This window comes from Sciurus carolinensis, chromosome 9, assembly GCF_902686445.1.
Source record: "Sciurus carolinensis chromosome 9, mSciCar1.2, whole genome shotgun sequence".
Classification (NCBI taxonomy): Eukaryota; Metazoa; Chordata; class Mammalia; order Rodentia; family Sciuridae; genus Sciurus; species Sciurus carolinensis.
The window spans coordinates 133,492,704-133,511,153 of record NC_062221.1 but is presented as its reverse complement, the minus strand read 5'-3'; the positions used below and the strand labels follow the sequence as shown (position 1 = coordinate 133,511,153).

Below are 18,450 nucleotides of genomic sequence, written 5' to 3'. Positions count from 1 at the left end.
TTTTTTTTTAATTGTAAACAAATGGGATACATGTTGTTTCTCTGTCTGTACATGGCGTATAGGCATACCATTTGTGTAATTATAAATTTACATAGGGTAATGTTGTTTGATTCATTCTGCCATTTTTTTCCCTTCCCCCCCACCCCTCCCACCCCTCCCCTCCCTCTATACAGTCCTTCCTTCCTTCAATACACTTTTGAATCCCAGAATCACCAGCAGCACCCGGGAAGGGGCTGGAGTGTTCTCACGTGGCCTGTTCCCTGGCCACGCTCAGGGGCTGTCCTAACTTCAGCAGAGCCTGTCCAGCCCTCCTGGGCCCTCAAGGCCAAAGTCTCACTTTCTTCCTTGGGCACTAGCTCCCCATCTCCCTGCGTTGCTTATCTTCAACTCAGGGCACGTCGTCCATGTTCTGCACTGTCCCCTCGACCCACCCAGCTCCTCCCTCCACCCGAGGACATCGCCTAAGCCATTATGGCTACAGTTGGAGCCAAAAAATAAAAGTCACGCCTTGTTCAGAATAGGACCCGCAGAGCCGGCAGGTTGAGTTGCTCAAGAGGAGAAAAGTCCAGAACAGAGTGGGGTCAACAGCTAGGTGAGCAGCTCAGAGGTCACTGTGGCCAGACGATCGGGATCAGGAGGGGATTTGCTGAGGGCTTTTAGTCACTGACAGGACTAGGGTGGCTCTTCGGGGAAGCCCTCAGCAAGGATGCAGAGAAACCAGTGAACAACCAATGGCCCCGGAGCAAGGAGCTCGGGCAGGGGCGAGGCTGGACCACCTGGGGAGGTAAGGATTTACCTGCCAGCCGCCGGGAACCGGTGGAGCATATTTTAGGAAGGAGATGACCGTGTAGCTGTCTCGGGCATTCTTGTTCTAAAACGCGGAAAGGCCACTTCTGGTTGGTCTTGAATGACCGCCTCCACCAAGCCACCTCACACGGTGCGCACGGGATAGTTAACCTTCTAACCCGAGGGCACGTGTGAGCTCCCTCCTAACCCGGCTCGGAGAGCTCCGTCACTGTCCAGGCCTTGAAACTTCCCAGCAGTGAGAGAAGGGAGACAGGAGCGCAGCAGGGTCCCAGCGGGGTCCCCAGCAGCCAGACGAATGGGACTCAAGTGTTCTGCATGTGAGTTTGGGGTGAAGCTTTGAATGGGGGGTGCCGGGTGTTGGAAGTCATTTGTGTCAGAAGCTCTGAGGCCCCCACCAATCAGGAGTGCGGGTGGGTGAGGTTGGAAGCCAGCCTGGTGGCCTGGTACTCTCCGGGTGACGCTACGGCTACAGCTAGAAAAACAGCTTCAGGCTGGGCCTGGAGCCCCGGGCATCCTAAGCAGCTGGGAGTGAGGGCAGCCGGGCTTCTGACGAGGCCGGTGGGACAAGAGTGCAGTTCCTGAGCGTCTGGGCAGAACTCTTGTTGCTTGCAGGGCCTGTTGGGGAGCCGGGACTGAATCCGTGGGTGTTTTGAGACCCTCCCAAGTCAGCTTGGTGACTTGTCGGCGCTGCCTGCTTCTGTTGGTTCTTATTCCTTTGTTTGTCCAGCAAAGAGGGCCGTGCAAAGTACTCGGAGTTTCTAGACTTAGGAGCCATGTCCTCCTCGCCCCTGTGACCCCTCCCCTGCTCCTCTGCATACACATATTGGCACTGGAGAAGAGGCAGGAAACTTGTAGATTTTTTGTGTTTTTTTGTTTTGGGTACTGAACCACTGAGCCACACCCCCAGCCCTTTTTTGTATTTTACTTAGAGACAGGGTCTCACTGAGTTGCTTAAGGCCTTACTAAGTTGCTGAGGCTGGTTTTGAACTCACCGTCTTCCTGCCTCAGCCTCCTGAGCCACTGGGACTACAGGCATGTGCCACGCGCCCGGCTAGATGTCTCTTAATAATGGTAAAACCTGGTACCGAAGGGGGGAAATTGCCTGTGATCTGATCCATGAGCTAATCCTTCCACTGCCTCCAGACCACATTCCAAGAGCTGCCACAGTCTGCCCAGGATGGGCGGGAGGACCCCAGACAAACAGAAAGGGAACCAGGATCAGTGCCTGAAAATGTCCCCAAACCTTGCAGCCCCGGGGTGCTGGCTTCTGGCTGTGAGTTGCTACCCAAAGGTCTAATTCCTCCAGTTTTCAAGGCCAAATATCTCTTAAGCCCTGGGTTCAGTTTCGAAGTCAGGAATCTGGGGGATTGCCCAATCCCCCAGCCTCCAGCACCCCGCCTGGGTCTGGGGCGCATCTCGCTCGTGCCTGTCTCTGCTTGGTTCCTGCTTGGGGCACAGTTTCTGCTGTGAGGATGCTACAACCTCAGTAGAGCAGCCTTGTGTTTGTTGATGCCCTCCCCGCCTGGGCTTCCAGAGTTTTTTTTTGTTTTGTTTTGTTTTCTTTTGCTTTGTTTTATTTTTGTGATATGAGGGATCCAACCTGGCTCTTAGGTTGTCACACATATTATCTTGGCATCTTCTAGAAAAGCTTTGGAAAGTCACTGCTCCAAGGGAGACAGCCAGGAGTCACACGAGACAGTCAGTGAGTCACACGAGGCTGAGCAGCCTCCCTGTTATCTGGCTCCGTCTGATCCGCCCACCTCCTCGGTTTACTGCGCTGTACTCGCCCATCGGTTCAAGGGAGCCAGGGCACCTGAGGGCATCTACAGAGAAAAACACAGGCTCTACCTGTGGTGCTGCAAAGATATTACTAATAAGCTGTTCGCCATGGTGCAGGCTTGTAATCCCAGCAAGTCAGGAGGCTGAGGTAGAAGGCTCACAAGTCCAAGGCCAGCCTCCGCAACTTAGCAAGACCCTGTCTCAAAGTAAAAACAACTAAAAAGGGCTGAGGACATAGCTGAGTGTTAGACTGTCCCTGGGTTCAAATCCAAGTACCAAAATACACATACACACACACACGTACACACATATATGATTAATAAATATTTCCTCCAGTTCATTTTTTTAAGATGAAGATCAATAAAATTGAATACGTTCATGTTGAAAACTCATTTTCTCGCTTATCTCAGAAAAGATCTTGCCCTACACAGAAGCCGAGTGGAAGTCTGTTTTCCAGGCTCATGCAGGTGGTCAGCCTTGCCGGCTCGGGAGTGACTCTTGGCACTTCTAAGCTCGAAACGTTCCTCCTTCCAGCTGATCTGTGTCTTCCTCCCGTGGGCAGTGCCAGGCCTTTCCATGGGGCCCCCGGGCAACATCGCCCAGGGAATTTTCCACTGTCTCTGGCCTGCTGTCTACTTTCCACCTCCACTGTCCTCCCTACTGGGCGACTCTGTAAAGGAAAGCAGGGAGAGAGTGTGCTTGCCTCCCGCGCTCCACTCCTGCCAGGGTGGGAGACCTGGAGCAGAGGAGTCCGGGAGCAAGAAGCAGGCCAGGGGCCCCACAGCTCCCATGGACAACGGAGATGAAAACCGAGGCGGGCAGCCCCCCGTCCGTTTCAGCTGGAAGCCACGCTCCGGCACGGGAGACCGGCAAGGCTCCTCCTTGGCAGATATTCACAAAGGCATCGGGGCTGCACTTTAAGTGAAGAAAAAGTAAACACACAAAGCCTTATTTTGTATTCTACAGGACGCTGCAGGAGTGTCTGTCTCCTGTTTCTTTCAACATTCTCACTGGATGCCCGCCTCCCTTTAAGAGAAGAAAAATCCCTAGGTCCAGTTTTGGGCACGTCCACCACAGGCCAGGCTGGGGGCCAGGCTTGCGGCAGCGTCACAGGGAAGCCCACGCTGTCGGCTGCCGCCACCTTGAATTTCTTGATTCACAAACAAGGGCCCTACGTTTTCATTCATGTTGAGTTCTGCAAATTCTGCAGCTGGTTCTGAGAGCAGGTAAAGTGACTGGTGGCACCCGGAAGCTTCGGAGGCACAGCTGGGTCACCTCCCTGAAGACCAAGCTGCAAGGCCACGTGCCCTGTGTCAGCAGGGTCTTCCTTTTACCAGGACTTCCTGACCTGAACCTCACACCTGGCTCGACTAAGTCTGAACTTCTCAAATGTTTTAAGAAACACAGACTAGCCTCCCCCAGGAGGGACCCCACCATATTTTTATGTCGATGTCATTCTTTGGGACCAGAGCCAGGAGGAGGGTCATCCATGAAAATACAAATGTGCGTAGGTAACTTCTGGGCCAAGAGCAGCATTCCAGGGACTGGGGAGGGAGCTCGGGGTACGGCGTGAGCAAGGCCCTGGGCAGGGGGTTAACGTACGGGATCCAGAAAGAGGGCCCTCGTGGCTCAAGCAGGTTTCTGTGGGGTGCTGGGAAGGTGGGTGCCAAAGGGTGAATAGGAACCCCTTCTTTCCAGATGCTCCGCTGTCAAAAGAATTATAGAGGCAGGTGGAAGTTCAGGGTGAAGGATTGGGGAAGAACACAGGTTAGATGAAGAAGAGGATTTGAGAAGAGGGAGTAAGAGAGCCAAAGGCTTGTAGTGGATCAGACACTATTCAGGGAACAGGGAAAAGGTCCGGCCAGGCAAGACAGTCTCCACCTCAGAGGAGGCCACAGCGGGCAGGCCCAGCAGAGCAGACACTGGGACATGACTTGGTTCAACATTTCAGACTCTTCCCCGCCCCCACCCCCTACTGGAAACTAAACCCAGCTCAACCACTGAACTACGTCCCCGGATCTTTTTGTTTTTTTACTTTGAGACAGGGTCTTGCTAAGTCGCCAAGGCTGGTCTTCACTTGGGATCCTCCCGCCTCAGCCTCCCCAGTCACTGGGGTCATAGGTGTGCACATGGGTTTCTTTCAGACTCTTTTTTTAAATTTTGGTTGTAGGTGGACATAATACCTTTATTTTTATGTGATGCTGGGATCAAACCCAGGGCCTCGAGCATGCTAGGCGAGCAAGATACCACTAAGCCACAACCCCAGCCCGTTTCAGACTCTTCAAGTCACTTCAGTCACTTCAGTTTAATCTGGTTCTCAACCGTGGCTGCATGTCCAGCCACCTGGCTGGGGAGGGGAGCTCAAAAATTCCCAGGTGCAGACCCCCCAGTCCAGGCACCAGACTCTGGGGGGCCTGGGCCTCAGGGTCTTTTTATGGCTCTCCAAGAGGCAGCTCCATCCCGGGCCGGAGAGCCACTGAATTCTAGCCAGTTGACTGGAACAGCTAGATCTGAGCCGGGGAGTGGAGCCAGCCACCGTGGTGGGCGGGCAGCTGCCTGTCCCACACGCCTGGGGCACACCCGCCGCCAAAGCTGCCCTGCAGAGGCAAGGGGAAGGGGAGAAGGAGAAAAGCAGGAAAACCGGGTCTCACCGTCAGCTGGGCGGGTCACACGCACACGCCCTGCAACACCTTCCCTGCCCAGACGAGAGGTCATCATCTCCCAGCCCCCGTGTCTCCACCCCGTCCCCAGGTGTCAGAGGAGGAGGAACCGCTGTGAGGACGCAGGTGCTTTTCACACAGACGCGAGGGCGGGTCAGAGGCCTGGGCCACGGGTCAGCTCACTGCGGCGTCATGAGCGAGGACTGTCCTTAAAAGGCGTGTGTGCCTCAGTGCCCTCCCTCTGGTCCCGTTCTCCTCCCCTCGTTCACAGGCGGAAGCTAAGTGAACCACTGGGGACATGTCACCCCTGGAACAGAGGGTGAGACAACGGGGTGACGAGTGGCTCAGAGAGATTCATGGTGGCTCCTTGCCCTGCGGGTGGTCCTTTCACCTCTTCCCTGGTCTCCTGCCTCTTGAGGGACCCTCATCCTGTGATCTCACCCTGCCTGCCGATGCCATCGCTTCCCAGTCACTGCAGCAAGCACGCCTGTCCTGTCCCCCTGCTCAGCCCCTGGCAGCTGGCAGGGTTCCCATGGCCTCCCTGCTGTGCCTCTCACTGTCCCCCCTGCTCCGCGCCTCCTCCCAGCTCTGCCTCCATGGCCCACCGTACACCCCCTCCTTGTGCACACGCTCGAACTCATTTCCCCTTAGAAAAGTCCCCGCCTGTGCTGGAGAAGGCTGTCCGGCAGCCAAGGGCCTCTGTGCAGCCTCACGGTCCCCACCTCACACAGGCCCGGGGCTGACTTGCACCTGACTTTCCTCTCCATGCAGTCACGCCGTCCCCCGGGCAGACACAGCACGCTCTCTCTCCATGCAAACCTGCTCCGCATCTTCCTTCCCAAGGCATCGCTTTGCTTCCTGTTTCCCGGGGAAAACTGAAGCAATCCAAGAACATCTATCAGTGCCCATGGCCACAGCTCCTGGCGCCCTGGACCAGCCTGCAGAGAGCTGTCTGCACGCCAGGCCCCGCTGTCCCCTACTCCAGGACATCTCCTGGACATCACGGTGTCTCCCCTCTCCCTGGGTCATTCCCAGGGGCATGCAAACGCCCTTCGGTTTCTCTCATCTTCCAAATGTCTATTCTTCCCCCTGCCCTTATTGTGTGTTAGCATCCACGCCTGCAGCTATCAGAGAGAACATTCGACCTTTGGGTTTTTAGGGATTGGCTTATTTCACTTGGCATGATAGTCTCCAAATCCATCTATTTACTGGCAAAAGTCATTCTTTTTTACAGCTAAATAATACTCCATTGGATATATATATACCACCTTTTCTTTATCCATTCATCTGTTGAAGGGCACCGAGTTTGGCTCCATAGCTTGGCTATTGTAAATTGAAGTGCTATAAACATTGATGTGACTGCGTCATCTATGTTGAGTTTAAGTTCTTTGGGTATAAATGGAGGAGTGGGATAGCTGGGTCAAATGGTGGTTCCATTCCAAGTTTTCTGAGGAATCTCTATACTCCTTTCCAGAGTGGTTGCACCAATTTGCAGTCCCACCAGCAATGTATCAGACTACCTTTTCCCCACATCCTGGCCAACATTTATGTTACTTGTACTCTTGATAACTGCCATTCTTACTGGACTGAGATGGAATCTCAGTGTAGTTTTAATTTGCATTTCTCCAATTGCTAGAGATGTTGAACATTTTTTCATATATTTTTTGACCATTTGTATTTCTTCTCCTGTGAAGTGCCTGTTTAGTTCCTTTGCCCATTTATTGATTGGGTTATTTGAGTTTGTTTGGTTACGTTTTTTGAGTTCTTTATATATCCTGGAGATTAATGCTCTATCTGAGATGTAGGTGGCATAGATTTTCTCCCACTCTGTAGGATTCTCTCTTCACATTCTTGATTTTCCTTTGCAGTGAAGAAGCTTTTTAGTTTGATATCATCTGACTTATTGATTCTTGATTTTACTTCTTACACTTTTGTAGTCTTATGGAGGAAGTCGGTTCTTAAACCAACATGATAGAAATTTTGTCCTACATCTTCTTCTAGTAGGTGCAAGGTCTCTGGTCTAAAGTCTAGGTCCTTGATCCACTTTGAGTTTTGTGCAGGGTGAGAGATGGGGGTTAAATTTCATTCTGCTACATATGAATTTCCAGTTTTCCCAGCAATATTTGTTGAAGAGGATATCTTTTCCTAATGTATGTTTATGGTAACTTTGTCTAGTATAAGATAACTGTATTTATGTGGGTTTGTCTCTGTGTCTTCTATTCTGTTCCATTGGTCTTCATGTCTGTTTTGGTGCCAATACCACGCTAGTTTTGCTAATATAGCTCGGTAGTATAATTTAATGTCTTGTATTATGATGCCTCCTGCTTCATTTTTCTCATTAAGGATTGCTTTGGCTATTCTAGGACTCATATTTTTGCAAATGAATTTCATGACTGCTTTTTCTATTTCTATGAAGAACATAGTTAGAATTTTAATAGGAATTCCATTAAATCTGCATAATGCTTTTGGTAGTATGGCCATTTTGACAATACTAATCCCGCCTATCCAAGAACATGGGAGATCTTTCCATTTTCTAAGGTCTTCAATTCCTTTATTTAGTGTTCTGTAGTCTTCATTGTAGAGGTCTTTCACCTTTTTTGTTAGATTGATTCCTAAGTATTTTGTTTTATTTTTTTGAGGTTTTTGTGAATGGGATAGTTTTCCTAATTTCTCTTTCAGCTGATTCATCGTTGGTATATAGGAATGTAATTGATTTATGGGCATTAATTTATATCCTGCTACTTTGCTGAATTTGTTTATGAGCTCTAGAAGTTTTCTGGTGGAGTTTTTTGCTCTCTAAATATAGAATCATGTTGTTGACAAATAGGGATAGTTCAAGCTCTTCTTTTTCTATTGTACACTTTTAATTTCTTTCTTTTGCCTAATTGCTCTGGCTAGAGTTTCAAGGACTATGTTAAATAGAAGTGGTGAAAGAGGGCATCCTTGTCTTGTTCCAGTTTTTAGACAGAATGCTTTCAATTTTTCTCCATTTAGAATGATGTTAGCCTTGGGTTTAATGTATATGGCTTTTACAATGTTTGAGGTATGTTCCTACTATCCCTAGTTTTTCTAGTCTTTTGGACATGAATGGATGTTGTATTTTGTCAAATGCTTTTTCTGCACCTGTTACCATGTGATCCTTGTCTTTAAGTCTATTGATGTGCTGAATTACGTTTATTGATTTCAGTATGTTGAACCAACAACCTTGCACCCCTGGGATGAAGCCCACCTGATCATGATGCACTATCTTTTTAATGTTTTTGTACAGAATGTCTCTTGACTTCCCTTTAGCCTCTGTATAAGTCAGGGCTCTCCCAGAGACAAAGAACTAATAAGATGTATGAGGAATTGGCTCATGTGATTATGGAGATTGGCAAGTCCAAAATCCACTGCATGGGCCAGGAGGCTGGAGGCCCAGAGGAGATGATACTGAGGCTCCAGTCAGAAGGCAGTCTGCTGTAGGACCAGGAAGAAGTGAGGTTGAAACTGGGTCTGAAGGCAATCTACTGGGGAACTGACTTTTCTCTTGATACATTTGAGAAATTTCAAGAACATTCGAGAAATGTTCTTAAATGTTTGTGTGTGCCCCACCCCCACCAAATTCATATGTGAGAGCTCTAACCCACCACATCACCGTGTTTGAAGATGGGGTCTTTGGGAGGCAATTAAGGTTGGATTAGGTCATGAAAGTGGGACCCCATGATGGGATTAGTGCCTTAGGAGAAGAGGAAAAGAGAAGGTCTCTTTCCACATGTACATAAATAAGAGCTAGTGAGCCCACAGTGAGAGCCCTTGCCAGGAAACGAATCAGCCAGAACCTTGGATCTTGTACTTCCCAGGCTCCAGAATTGTGAGAAAACATGTTTCCTTACCTTCAGCCACCACATGGGATATGAAGACAGTTTGTCATGGCAGCCTGAGGTGACCTAAGACACCAGTTTTTTGTTCTATTCAGGTCTTCAACTCATTGGATGAGATCCACATCAGGGAGGGCAATCTACTTAAATTCTACCGACTTAAGTGGTAATTTCATCTTGAACATTCTCACAGAAACAAAAAGAAGTAATGTATGACCAAATTCCTGGGCACCCTACAGTCATCTCAGTAAATCTCCATTCCTCCAGTGACCAGAGAGAAAAACCTTGACCACCTGTCTCTCGCCCCTCAGCTAAACCACTGGCAAATCCTGCCAGTCCCACCTTCCAAATGTAACCAGAAAGCAGCGTTTTCTCTGCTGTGCCTACCTCTATCACCTGACCAGCATCCCAGTGTCTCTCACCTGAACTATCACAATAGCCTTCTTTGGTTGAGTTACTTAACCTTTCTAAGCCTCAGTTTTCCCATCTGCAAATGAGAACAATAAACACATTACAGATTTAAGTACTAAATAAACACCAAAGGAAACACTTGGTCACAGGTTGGCATATCATAAATAGTCAGTAGATTTATCTGTGATTGGTTTTAGTCTTATCATTAATAACTAACAGCTTTTGAGCCACCTGGGCTAAAAGGAGCTTGCAGAGAGTGAGCTTTAACATCATTATTTTATTTAGCCTCAGTAAATCTTAGCCTTGTGTTTTCATTTGACACCACATTTGTAACCACAGAAATATATTCCTATTTCAATGCTCAAATAAATAATGTGCAGAGTCTTACCAAGTTCACAGAATAGTTGTCTTGTTCGTGGGGGCTTCCAGCCCAGCTGTGACAATGTCCTGTTGCTTGGGGTATTTTTTTAATTTTTTTTTCTGTTTTGATGTAAGTCCCAACTGAAGGGAGGCCTCGCTGAGCTCTGCTGCATTTCCAAGGTAAAGCCTGTGAGCCCTCTGAGTCACTTTATCCAAACCTGGCCTGCACCCCAGTTTTGGGTTTTTATGGCCTATGAAACCAACACATGGTGATTTAACAGAAGCAGACATCCATCCCAAAAAGAAAGGTCAGCCATCAGTCCGCGCGCGTGGCCCAGCCCCGCACACACCCTGCAGAGCTAAGGCCCCAAAGTCTTTGTGAGCTAAGCAAACCTGACATACCTTTTACACCCTGAGAAGCTGAATCGCTTTCACAAGTGTATGGGCTACTGTCTGCAGGCAAGGCTCACACGTGAACTTTGACATCTCTGAGGGCTTCCAGAATCTTCTCCTGAGATTCTGTCCCCCATACTTTGGGACATGAAGCTAACTGCTGTTTGGCTTTATTAAGTGACAAATGTGAACAGGCAGAGGGTGCTGGGCACCTGAGGGAAGGGCACTCATGGCCCACAGCCAGGTGTGAGCACTGTTTCTGTCACTTGGTGCTGCCAGGCAGCCAACCCTCTGCAGGACCAGCTGGGGCTTCCAGGACAGAGTCACAGCCTGGTTGTCTCATAGTTCTGGAACCCGGGAGTCTGAAATTGAGGCATCAGCAAGGCCGGTTCCTCCCGTGAGGGAAGGCCATTGCGAGCTTGGTGTGGTCAAGGGCGTCCCCCACCCTCCCCGGCTTACAGCTGCGTGCTCTGGCTTCTGCCTCCGCTCCATATGTCATCTTAGAAAGACGCCAGGTTAGGAGCCACCCTGTTCACATGACCTCATGCTGACCAATAGCACCTGCAAAGACCCTATTTCCACAACAGGTCACATTCTGCTATGTGGGGTTGGGACTTCCATGTATCTCTTTTGCGGGGTTGCAATTCAACACAAAGCATCCCACCAAACATTTCAACTACTAATTGTCTAATAATCATCTAACACTTCAGAAAATAGCCTATCTCCACCTATTTTTCTTTTTTAACTTTCCAAATTTATTTTCTCATACAGCAAGATTTTACCCACCCAAGCCTTAAAAAACAAACCACAACAACATAAAAGAGTCACACAACTCTCTCATGAGGCAAAACAGCTAAGAAAAGGTGCCCATGTGTTTTAGGAGATGAAATTCAATTGTTTCTTTTAAAAATGTTGATCTACTACATTTTTAAAGAATTGTAATGAAATCTGGTGAGCTGAAATTAGAGAGATAATGCCTCCCGGAAAGGGTTTAGAATTTTTGTGGTCACAGTGACTTAGGTTTATGGGTTTTGGTAAATCAGTAGACTTCCATCTTATTGAGTTGAAAACGGCCTCTGTGGCCTCTAACCACACACCATGACTTCCACTTGTGTCAACACAACCTGTTCCCCAAACCAGTTCTTGTTTTGAAAAAGAGGCCGTTGCTCACTCTGCAGAGGAGGGGAAGGGAGTCAGCCTATCCCTGGTCTTCTGCGTGACTTCAGGCCAGTATTTCACACTGGCTTTACCGCGGAACAAGAGCAAGCACCAACCACCGCGACATCCTAAGCTCTGGTGGTGTCATTACCCTATCTCTGCCTCTCGTGGAAAGACCGTGGACGGCACAGAGACTGCTCATAAATTTAAAACACAGATGCCTGCCAGTCTGAAAAATAACCAGGAAAGTTACAGAAAGCATGGAACAGCAGTCAAGGAAACTTTTTAGAGCCAAAACCCCCACACAGAGGTGCATCCTAAGAGAATATGAAATGGTTTTTCCAAGGTGGTAGTTGATGGCTTCATCATAATCCTTACACATCTGTATAAAATGGAATCTGTGAGGTTTCTAGGAAATGGAGCCACTTGCTTCATACGTGGTCAAGAAAGCCAGCGTCCAACACGGGCTTGGGTCATGCCAGCGGAAGCTCCTTCATTCTGGCGCAGAGTTCAAGTTCTTTGTCTTTTCCTGTTGGGTAGTTTGGCTATTATATCTTATGTAAGTGAATCCCAGTCTCCCTGGGGTTGATCTCAGTTCCCAGATCTGAGCACTTACGAAATATCTAAACAGCAGTAAGAGGCGGTGGGCTGGGGGACAGGACCACCCTTCCTTAAGTTGCTGAACACCAAAGTCAAGGCCGCTCCAGCCACCGCTCATTCAAGGTGGCTCTTCATTTTCTCTCTGATAAAGTTCTCAGGAGACACCCGGTTTGCTGGCTGCTCCATCACAGACCCAGCACCGAGTCCAGTGCATTTGGAGACAAGCTTGTGTGTGATGGCTTGTGACCAAGCAGCTCTAAAGGTGCTGCAGATACAAGGCAGCCCAAAGCTGAAATGACTGCAAATGGCAGATTGTCCATCTCTTCACCTGGACGGCAGTGCCCGGGTGGTTCTAGGTAGGAAACCTCTACCACGCCTGGTCCGTGCCCAGCCCCTCTGCATGGGACCTGTGCTGTTCCCATTCTGGGACTGACAGTTCCTTCACCAGTCTTGGAGGAAAGGCCTGGGAGCCTCCTGTCCACTAGAAAGATTTCACCATAGGGGCTGATTTTGCAAAGGATAAGGTGATAGCTGCAGGTAGCTAGGGGTGAGACTTGTGAGGACAGGGACACGTGGGGTTCAGACACCCTCCAAGACCCACACCCACAGTCCTCTGAGCATGGCTGGCCCAGGAGGCTGAGCAGGAGGAAGGCCTTCAGAAGACAGGACAGTGTGCCTGGGGACACTGGACAGACAAGAAGCAGAGCTGGCACATAGCACATCTGTCCTTTGTCCTGGCTGGCTGTCCCCGCTGGCCGCGGCTGTGGAAGTGTTGCTCACCTAGGAGATGAAGCTGCAGGGTTTGCCCAGCTGGGCTCCAGCCCCTGGCAGGTGAGCAGTGTGAGACCATGCTGTGCGCCAAGGGTGCCTTTTTTTCTTTTTTTTAATACTTTCCTGTAAAAATAAGTGAGGCTCACAGACTACAGAGGAAGGAGACAGCATAAAAATTTATGTGGAAAAAGACCTTCATCCCTCAGAGCTGGAGCTCATAACACCAGTCCAGTGCGAGGGGCCGCCGGTAGCGCCGGGGTTTCTCACAGCTGTTCTTCGCAGATTTTCACGTCACTTTACAGCCCCGGGTTTTCTGGGGGAGGACACATCAAGTCAGAGCATCCTTCTGGGCCTCCTGTGGCTGCTCACTCCACTTCTGGAAAATCAAACTCTTTTTTTTGCTTTTTTTGTCAGTCAATCCTGTCTCACCACTGCCTCCATGAAACGTGTTTTTTTGTTTGTTTTTGTTTTTTTTTTTAACCCAGAATTGAACCCAGGGGCTCTCAACCACTGAACTACATCCCCAGTCCTTTTTTATAACTTATTTAGAGAGAGAGTCTTGCTGAGTTGCCTGGAGCCTGGCTTTGAACCCGGGATCCTCCTGCCTCAGCCTCCTGAGTCACTGGGATTACGGGCATGTGCCACCCTGGATCTGTAAAACTTTTAAAGGATCTAAGTCAAGGGATTCTGTCGAAATGACTTTACTTCTAGTTGTTCTTTGGAAAAGGGTGTAGGGGGTGTCCTTAGTCAAATAAATTTAGAAAATGCTTCGTATGAGCACTCCCAGGAAAGTTGCCCTGCTTCTGCGTGTTATGAGCTACAAAGTCTTACAGCTTTCCTCAAAGGTAATTGACATTTATGTCCTTCACCTGCGACAACCTACAAATGCAGCGTTCCAAGAGGCACTGTTGGGAAACCCTGTCCCAACTCCTGCTCCCCATCAGCTGCACACCTGGGCTGGCACTTTTTGGGCTCCAGAACCCATAGGCAACTCGGGGCACTTATTCGTTCCTAGGACGCATGGTCTTGCGAGATTCAGCCCCACCCAGCCATGTCTTTTGGGAACTTGATCTTGGAACCCTTTTTGCTTGGGGACCTATTTCTCTCTAGTCACACACCAGGCAGGAAAGGGTAGTCCATAGGTGAAGTCAAATGTGACCCTGGACCTGCTGGTTCAGCCCTGGTGCAGCTGCCCCTGGGTGGCCAGAGGTGGGCAGGCTCCTCCCTGTACAAACAGCCCCGCAGGGTGGGGTCTTGGGTGCCAGGGAAGAGTCTTCTATGGTTTCCAGGGAGATGGGTTTGATTAAAGTTGTTTTTCATTGCATGACCCACAGTGAAAGGCAACTGCCGGGACGTTGAATGAGTGCCTGAAGCCAGCAAGCAGCTGCTGCTAATGGGGAGAAGGAGATGGGAGCTGGGGTTCCTTAACACGCAGTCTTAAATTAGCAGATCCTCATAGCACAAGTTTAAAAATAGCAACCTCATGGTTTCTAAAATTAGCCCTCACCTCTTTCCATAAATATTCAGACCTCCAGTGAACTCCGGCTCCACTTGCCCAGCCTAATGGGGTCAAATGGGCTTAGCTTTCATGCCACATTCTTGAGGATCAGTATACTTAGTAATTGACCTTGACAAGTAAGAGGCCACAGAATGTCCTGGACCCAGGACAGCCTGTGGAGCCATCCACCTGAAAGTGGCTCTAGGCAGGGCTGGAAGGGATCTCAGAGTCCTTTTGGGGCTGTCTGCAGCCCCTGGGCTACCTGGAGGAGCTTGCGACTGGCCTGGTTTGCTTAGGAAATCGCCCACCGGGGGCAACCTCTCCATCCCTGGCAAAAAAGGATGGTTGGTCACCCTGGTCACGTAAACCATGCAAAAGGACCAAGGTCACTCTGTGACAATTGGGGAGGAGACTCAGCACCCCAGAATCCACCCCTCACCTGGCACTCTAACTTGGATCCTACATAATTGAGGAAAGCAGCATTCCAAGGAGGAACGAAATCAAGGATAATACCAGCCAGGTCTGCCGGGGACCATTCCTCGCCTGCACATCTCCTCAGTGCAAGAGAGGTTGGCACCAGTCGCCGCCTCAGTAGATGGTGGGGATAAGCCAGGCGATCCGTGCCAGCCGTGTTCTGTCACCCACCAGGGTTCCTGCACCCTCCGTCAGAAGACAGGACAAAAGTACACTGGAACAGGAGCAGGACCTTGTTCTTATGCTGCAGCCCAAAGTGTAAGGAAGGAACCGGATGAAGGAAATGAGAGGAAGCTCGACACAACCCCGTTTACTCTGGACAAACCTGCAGAGGTTGGCGGGTGGGGACTGAGACCCGTCCTCCACCTGCAGCCTGGCGTCACTGTGGGGGCATGAGTGGCAGTTAGGCCATTGCTGGGGTCTGTCGGGTGTCAGGGAAGGGTCCTTACGGTCGTCACCTCCACTCTTGGAGGTGGTCACTGTCCGTGTTGAACCAGGTGTTTGCAGGATTCCAGTCCCAGATGGCAATTCCTTTCTTGGCCTGAAGATGTGGCACTGTCTGGGTGTAAGGCCAGGCTGAGTCAGCGTGACCTTGAGGTGACCCTTGTCCTAAGGTGGAGGATATGTCTCAAAATGGCATTGCCTGTGCCAAATTCCTCCTGTCACAAAGGAGGCAGCAAGCAGGGCACAGGAAAACCCCAGGCTGGCTCAGGGCACAGACGAAGGGTGCAGCTTTTACAGCATCTCCAGGGTGGGCAGGGACCGTCCTGTGTCATGGGGCTGGGGGCAGTTAGTCCTGCCTGTGTCTCTCTGTGACCCCTCTACCACCTACACCTCCACCTCTGGGCGTGATCTTACCACGCTGATAAGTAAAGGCAACCCGGTTACTTCAGAGATGGCTCTGCACCCGGGATCCGCTCCTCATCATCGGGACAGTCCCTAATACTACTTTCTGAACCAGGCAGATTCTTGTCCTGTCCCAGTGGGTTCGATCTCAGTGTCTGGCTCCATGTCTCACCACCTGCGCTGACCGGTCTCCAAAGGCTGTGCCGACTGCCCGGCCTCCCGTCTCCAGGGGCGTTTCCTCAGCTCCACAGCCTTGAAGACAGGTCTGCTTGGCAACTCTGGTTTTTCCAGCGTGTTTGCCTGAGGAAGGGCTTCGCTGTCTCACTCCCAGGGAACCCCGGCCCCATAGCTGCTGGTTGTTGGTGTAGCTGTGCCCAGGGTGTGGCGCAGACCCGCCACAGCTGCTCCGGCTGTGCCTGCAGGGTGGCCACTTTGGCATTGTTTGAGTCCTATCGTCTCCATGGCAGTGACCACAGGATGGCTGGCCCTGTCCCTCTCTGGGCAACAAGGACTGGAATGGTGTCCCAGCCTCTGGACAGGGTGTGTCCACTTGCTAAGTGGAGGGACGACAGAACTTCATGGAGGACCTCTCTCCTCTCCGCCTCTCTCCTTCCTTCCTCCGTCTTTCCTAGTGTCCCTGACGCTCCAGGCACTGCCCAGCTGCGAGGCTACTGCCCCACAGAGTGTTCTGGATCCTGCAAAGTTCAGGATTGTTTTTTAACTTCACCTCTGGCACGGTTCTACATTCTCTCTCCGAATGCCAGATAGCACCCTTGGTTTGGTGACAAAGCTGCCCCTCTGAAGGTCTTCGCTGGTGGCAGGCAGGGGTGAATGGGAGGCCTGTGCTGGAGGGGACACTGGCCTGTCCCTGGCCGTGGCACCTAAGGAGCTGGTGACCTGGTGGCCCAGCCCCTGGCATGAGTCCACCGTCCCCACATCGCGTCAGCCCTGGAACTCTGAAGGAAGCACCTGACCAGCCTGGAGGGCTAAGCCTGTCCCTGCCTGAGTGGACAAGAAAGTCGTCCCCTCAGAAAACCCTGCATCCTGGCGGGCAGCCCAAGGCTGATTTGTAATCAAAACCAGCACGCACGTCCAAGTCGGCATGACTAACATTCAAGATTTAACAGCCGTCACTACTGTCCACACAGAAGGAAGTGAGACTCAGGTGCAGCAAAACTGCTTGAGGGTAGACATAGGTAGAACTTCCCACACACAGGTGCTAAGAGAAATCAGAAAGGGGGACTCTGCTGTGCCCTTCCCTGAGGTCCCCTGCGGGGCTGCCCAGACCTGCTGTCATGGCTCCCAGCTCGGGCTTTCCAGGCAATGCAGCTTATTCTTCCACTCAGTGAATTCTCAAACTATTTTTCAGAATATGTTAATTGTCCTACCAACTGCCTATGGAAAACCCAGTCTCAGCGACAGAAATAAATGCATCGAGATAATATTTAACCTGTTTCCTTTCTCTCCCTCCTCCCACCTCCCTCGGCTTTATTAGGACTCCTGCAGGGGCCTGAGGCGCGGCGCGATCCCAGGGCACCAGGGCACTGCCTGGCAGGGCTAGGCGGGCACGGCGGACATGGCCAGCACCGCTGTGCAGCTCCTGGGCTTCCTGCTCAGCTTCCTGGGCATGGTGGGCACGCTCATCACCACCCTGCTGCCACACTGGCGGCGGACGGCACACGTGGGCACCAACATCCTGACGGCGGTGTCCTACCTGAAGGGGCTCTGGATGGAGTGCGTGTGGCACAGCACGGGCATCTACCAGTGCCAGCTCTACCGGTCGCTGCTGGCGCTGCCTCGGGACCTGCAGGCGGCCAGGGCCCTCATGGTCATCTCCTGCCTGCTGTCCGGCATGGCCTGCGCGTGTGCCGTGGTGGGCATGAAGTGCACCCGCTGTGCCAAGGGCACGCCCGCCAAGACCACCTTCGCGGTGCTGGGGGGCGTGCTCTTCCTGCTGGCTGGCCTCCTCTGCATGGTGGCCGTTGCCTGGACCACCAACGACGTGGTTCAGAACTTCTACAACCCGCTGCTGCCCAGCGGCATGAAGTTCGAGCTTGGGCAGGCCCTGTATCTGGGCTTCATCTCCTCGTCCCTGTCGCTCATTGGGGGCACCCTGCTCTGCCTGTCCTGCCAGGAGGAGGCCCCCTACAGGCCCTACCAGGGCCAGCCCCGGGCTGCCACCGCACCCGCCTACCGGCCACCAGATGCCTACAAAGACAACCGGGCCCCCTCGGTGACCTCGGCAACCCACAGCGGGTACAGGCTGAATGATTATGTGTGAGTCCCCCGGGGCCGTCCCTCCCCCGGCCACCGTCAGGGCTGCTGGCCCGAGTGACTGCTGATGGATGCAGGGGTCCAGCAGGGAGTCTATTTCCGGGTTATTTTGTATCTACAGGATGTGCCTAGGACACAGGGAAGGAGGGAGAAGAGGAGAAAGCCCCGTGTACCAAAGATGTTTTAAAAACCCTCGCTGTTTTTTCTATTTATTATATGTATTTATGTGGGTGATTTAATAAGAGCTAAATAAAAAGAGACCCGGGAGTTTGGTCAGTGGTGTTTACTTGGGACAAGGTCATTTATGAGATGGACAGCAGTAGTTTTTGTTTCCAGAATGTCATTCTGTGCACCAAAGTGCTGGGGATCGCAGTCGGAGCCCGTGGGGCACAGGGCTTCAAGGGCTGTTGGCCACACTGACCACAGGCCCTGCTAAGCCGGGCGCATGAGCCACCACCGTGCATGCTGGGAAAATCAGAGGGCAACGACTCACACTCAGCCACAGGATGCTTGAGCGACACCCACAAACCCAGTCACTGTGTCCCCACTTAAACTCCAAGGC

At 51.2% G+C, this 18,450-nt stretch overlaps 1 protein-coding gene across 4 annotated transcripts in view; it reads left to right on the top strand.

The window, feature by feature from the left end:
* Cldn14 (claudin 14) overlaps nt 1-18,153 on the top strand; it is a 96,966-nt gene extending 78,813 nt beyond the window's left edge. For 2 of the 4 annotated variants that reach the window (XM_047564873.1, XM_047564874.1), the window contains one exon: nt 17,110-18,153. In XM_047564873.1, coding sequence (XP_047420829.1) covers nt 17,191-17,895 — 705 coding nt within the window. In that variant the 5' untranslated portion in view covers nt 17,110-17,190 and the 3' untranslated portion in view covers nt 17,896-18,153. Of the gene's footprint in view, nt 1-583; nt 785-1,014; nt 1,125-17,109 lie in introns of those variants that run through there. The other 2 variants (XM_047564870.1, XM_047564871.1) reach the window with 2 other exon arrangements.
* The last annotated feature ends 297 nt before the right edge of the window (nt 18,154-18,450 follow it).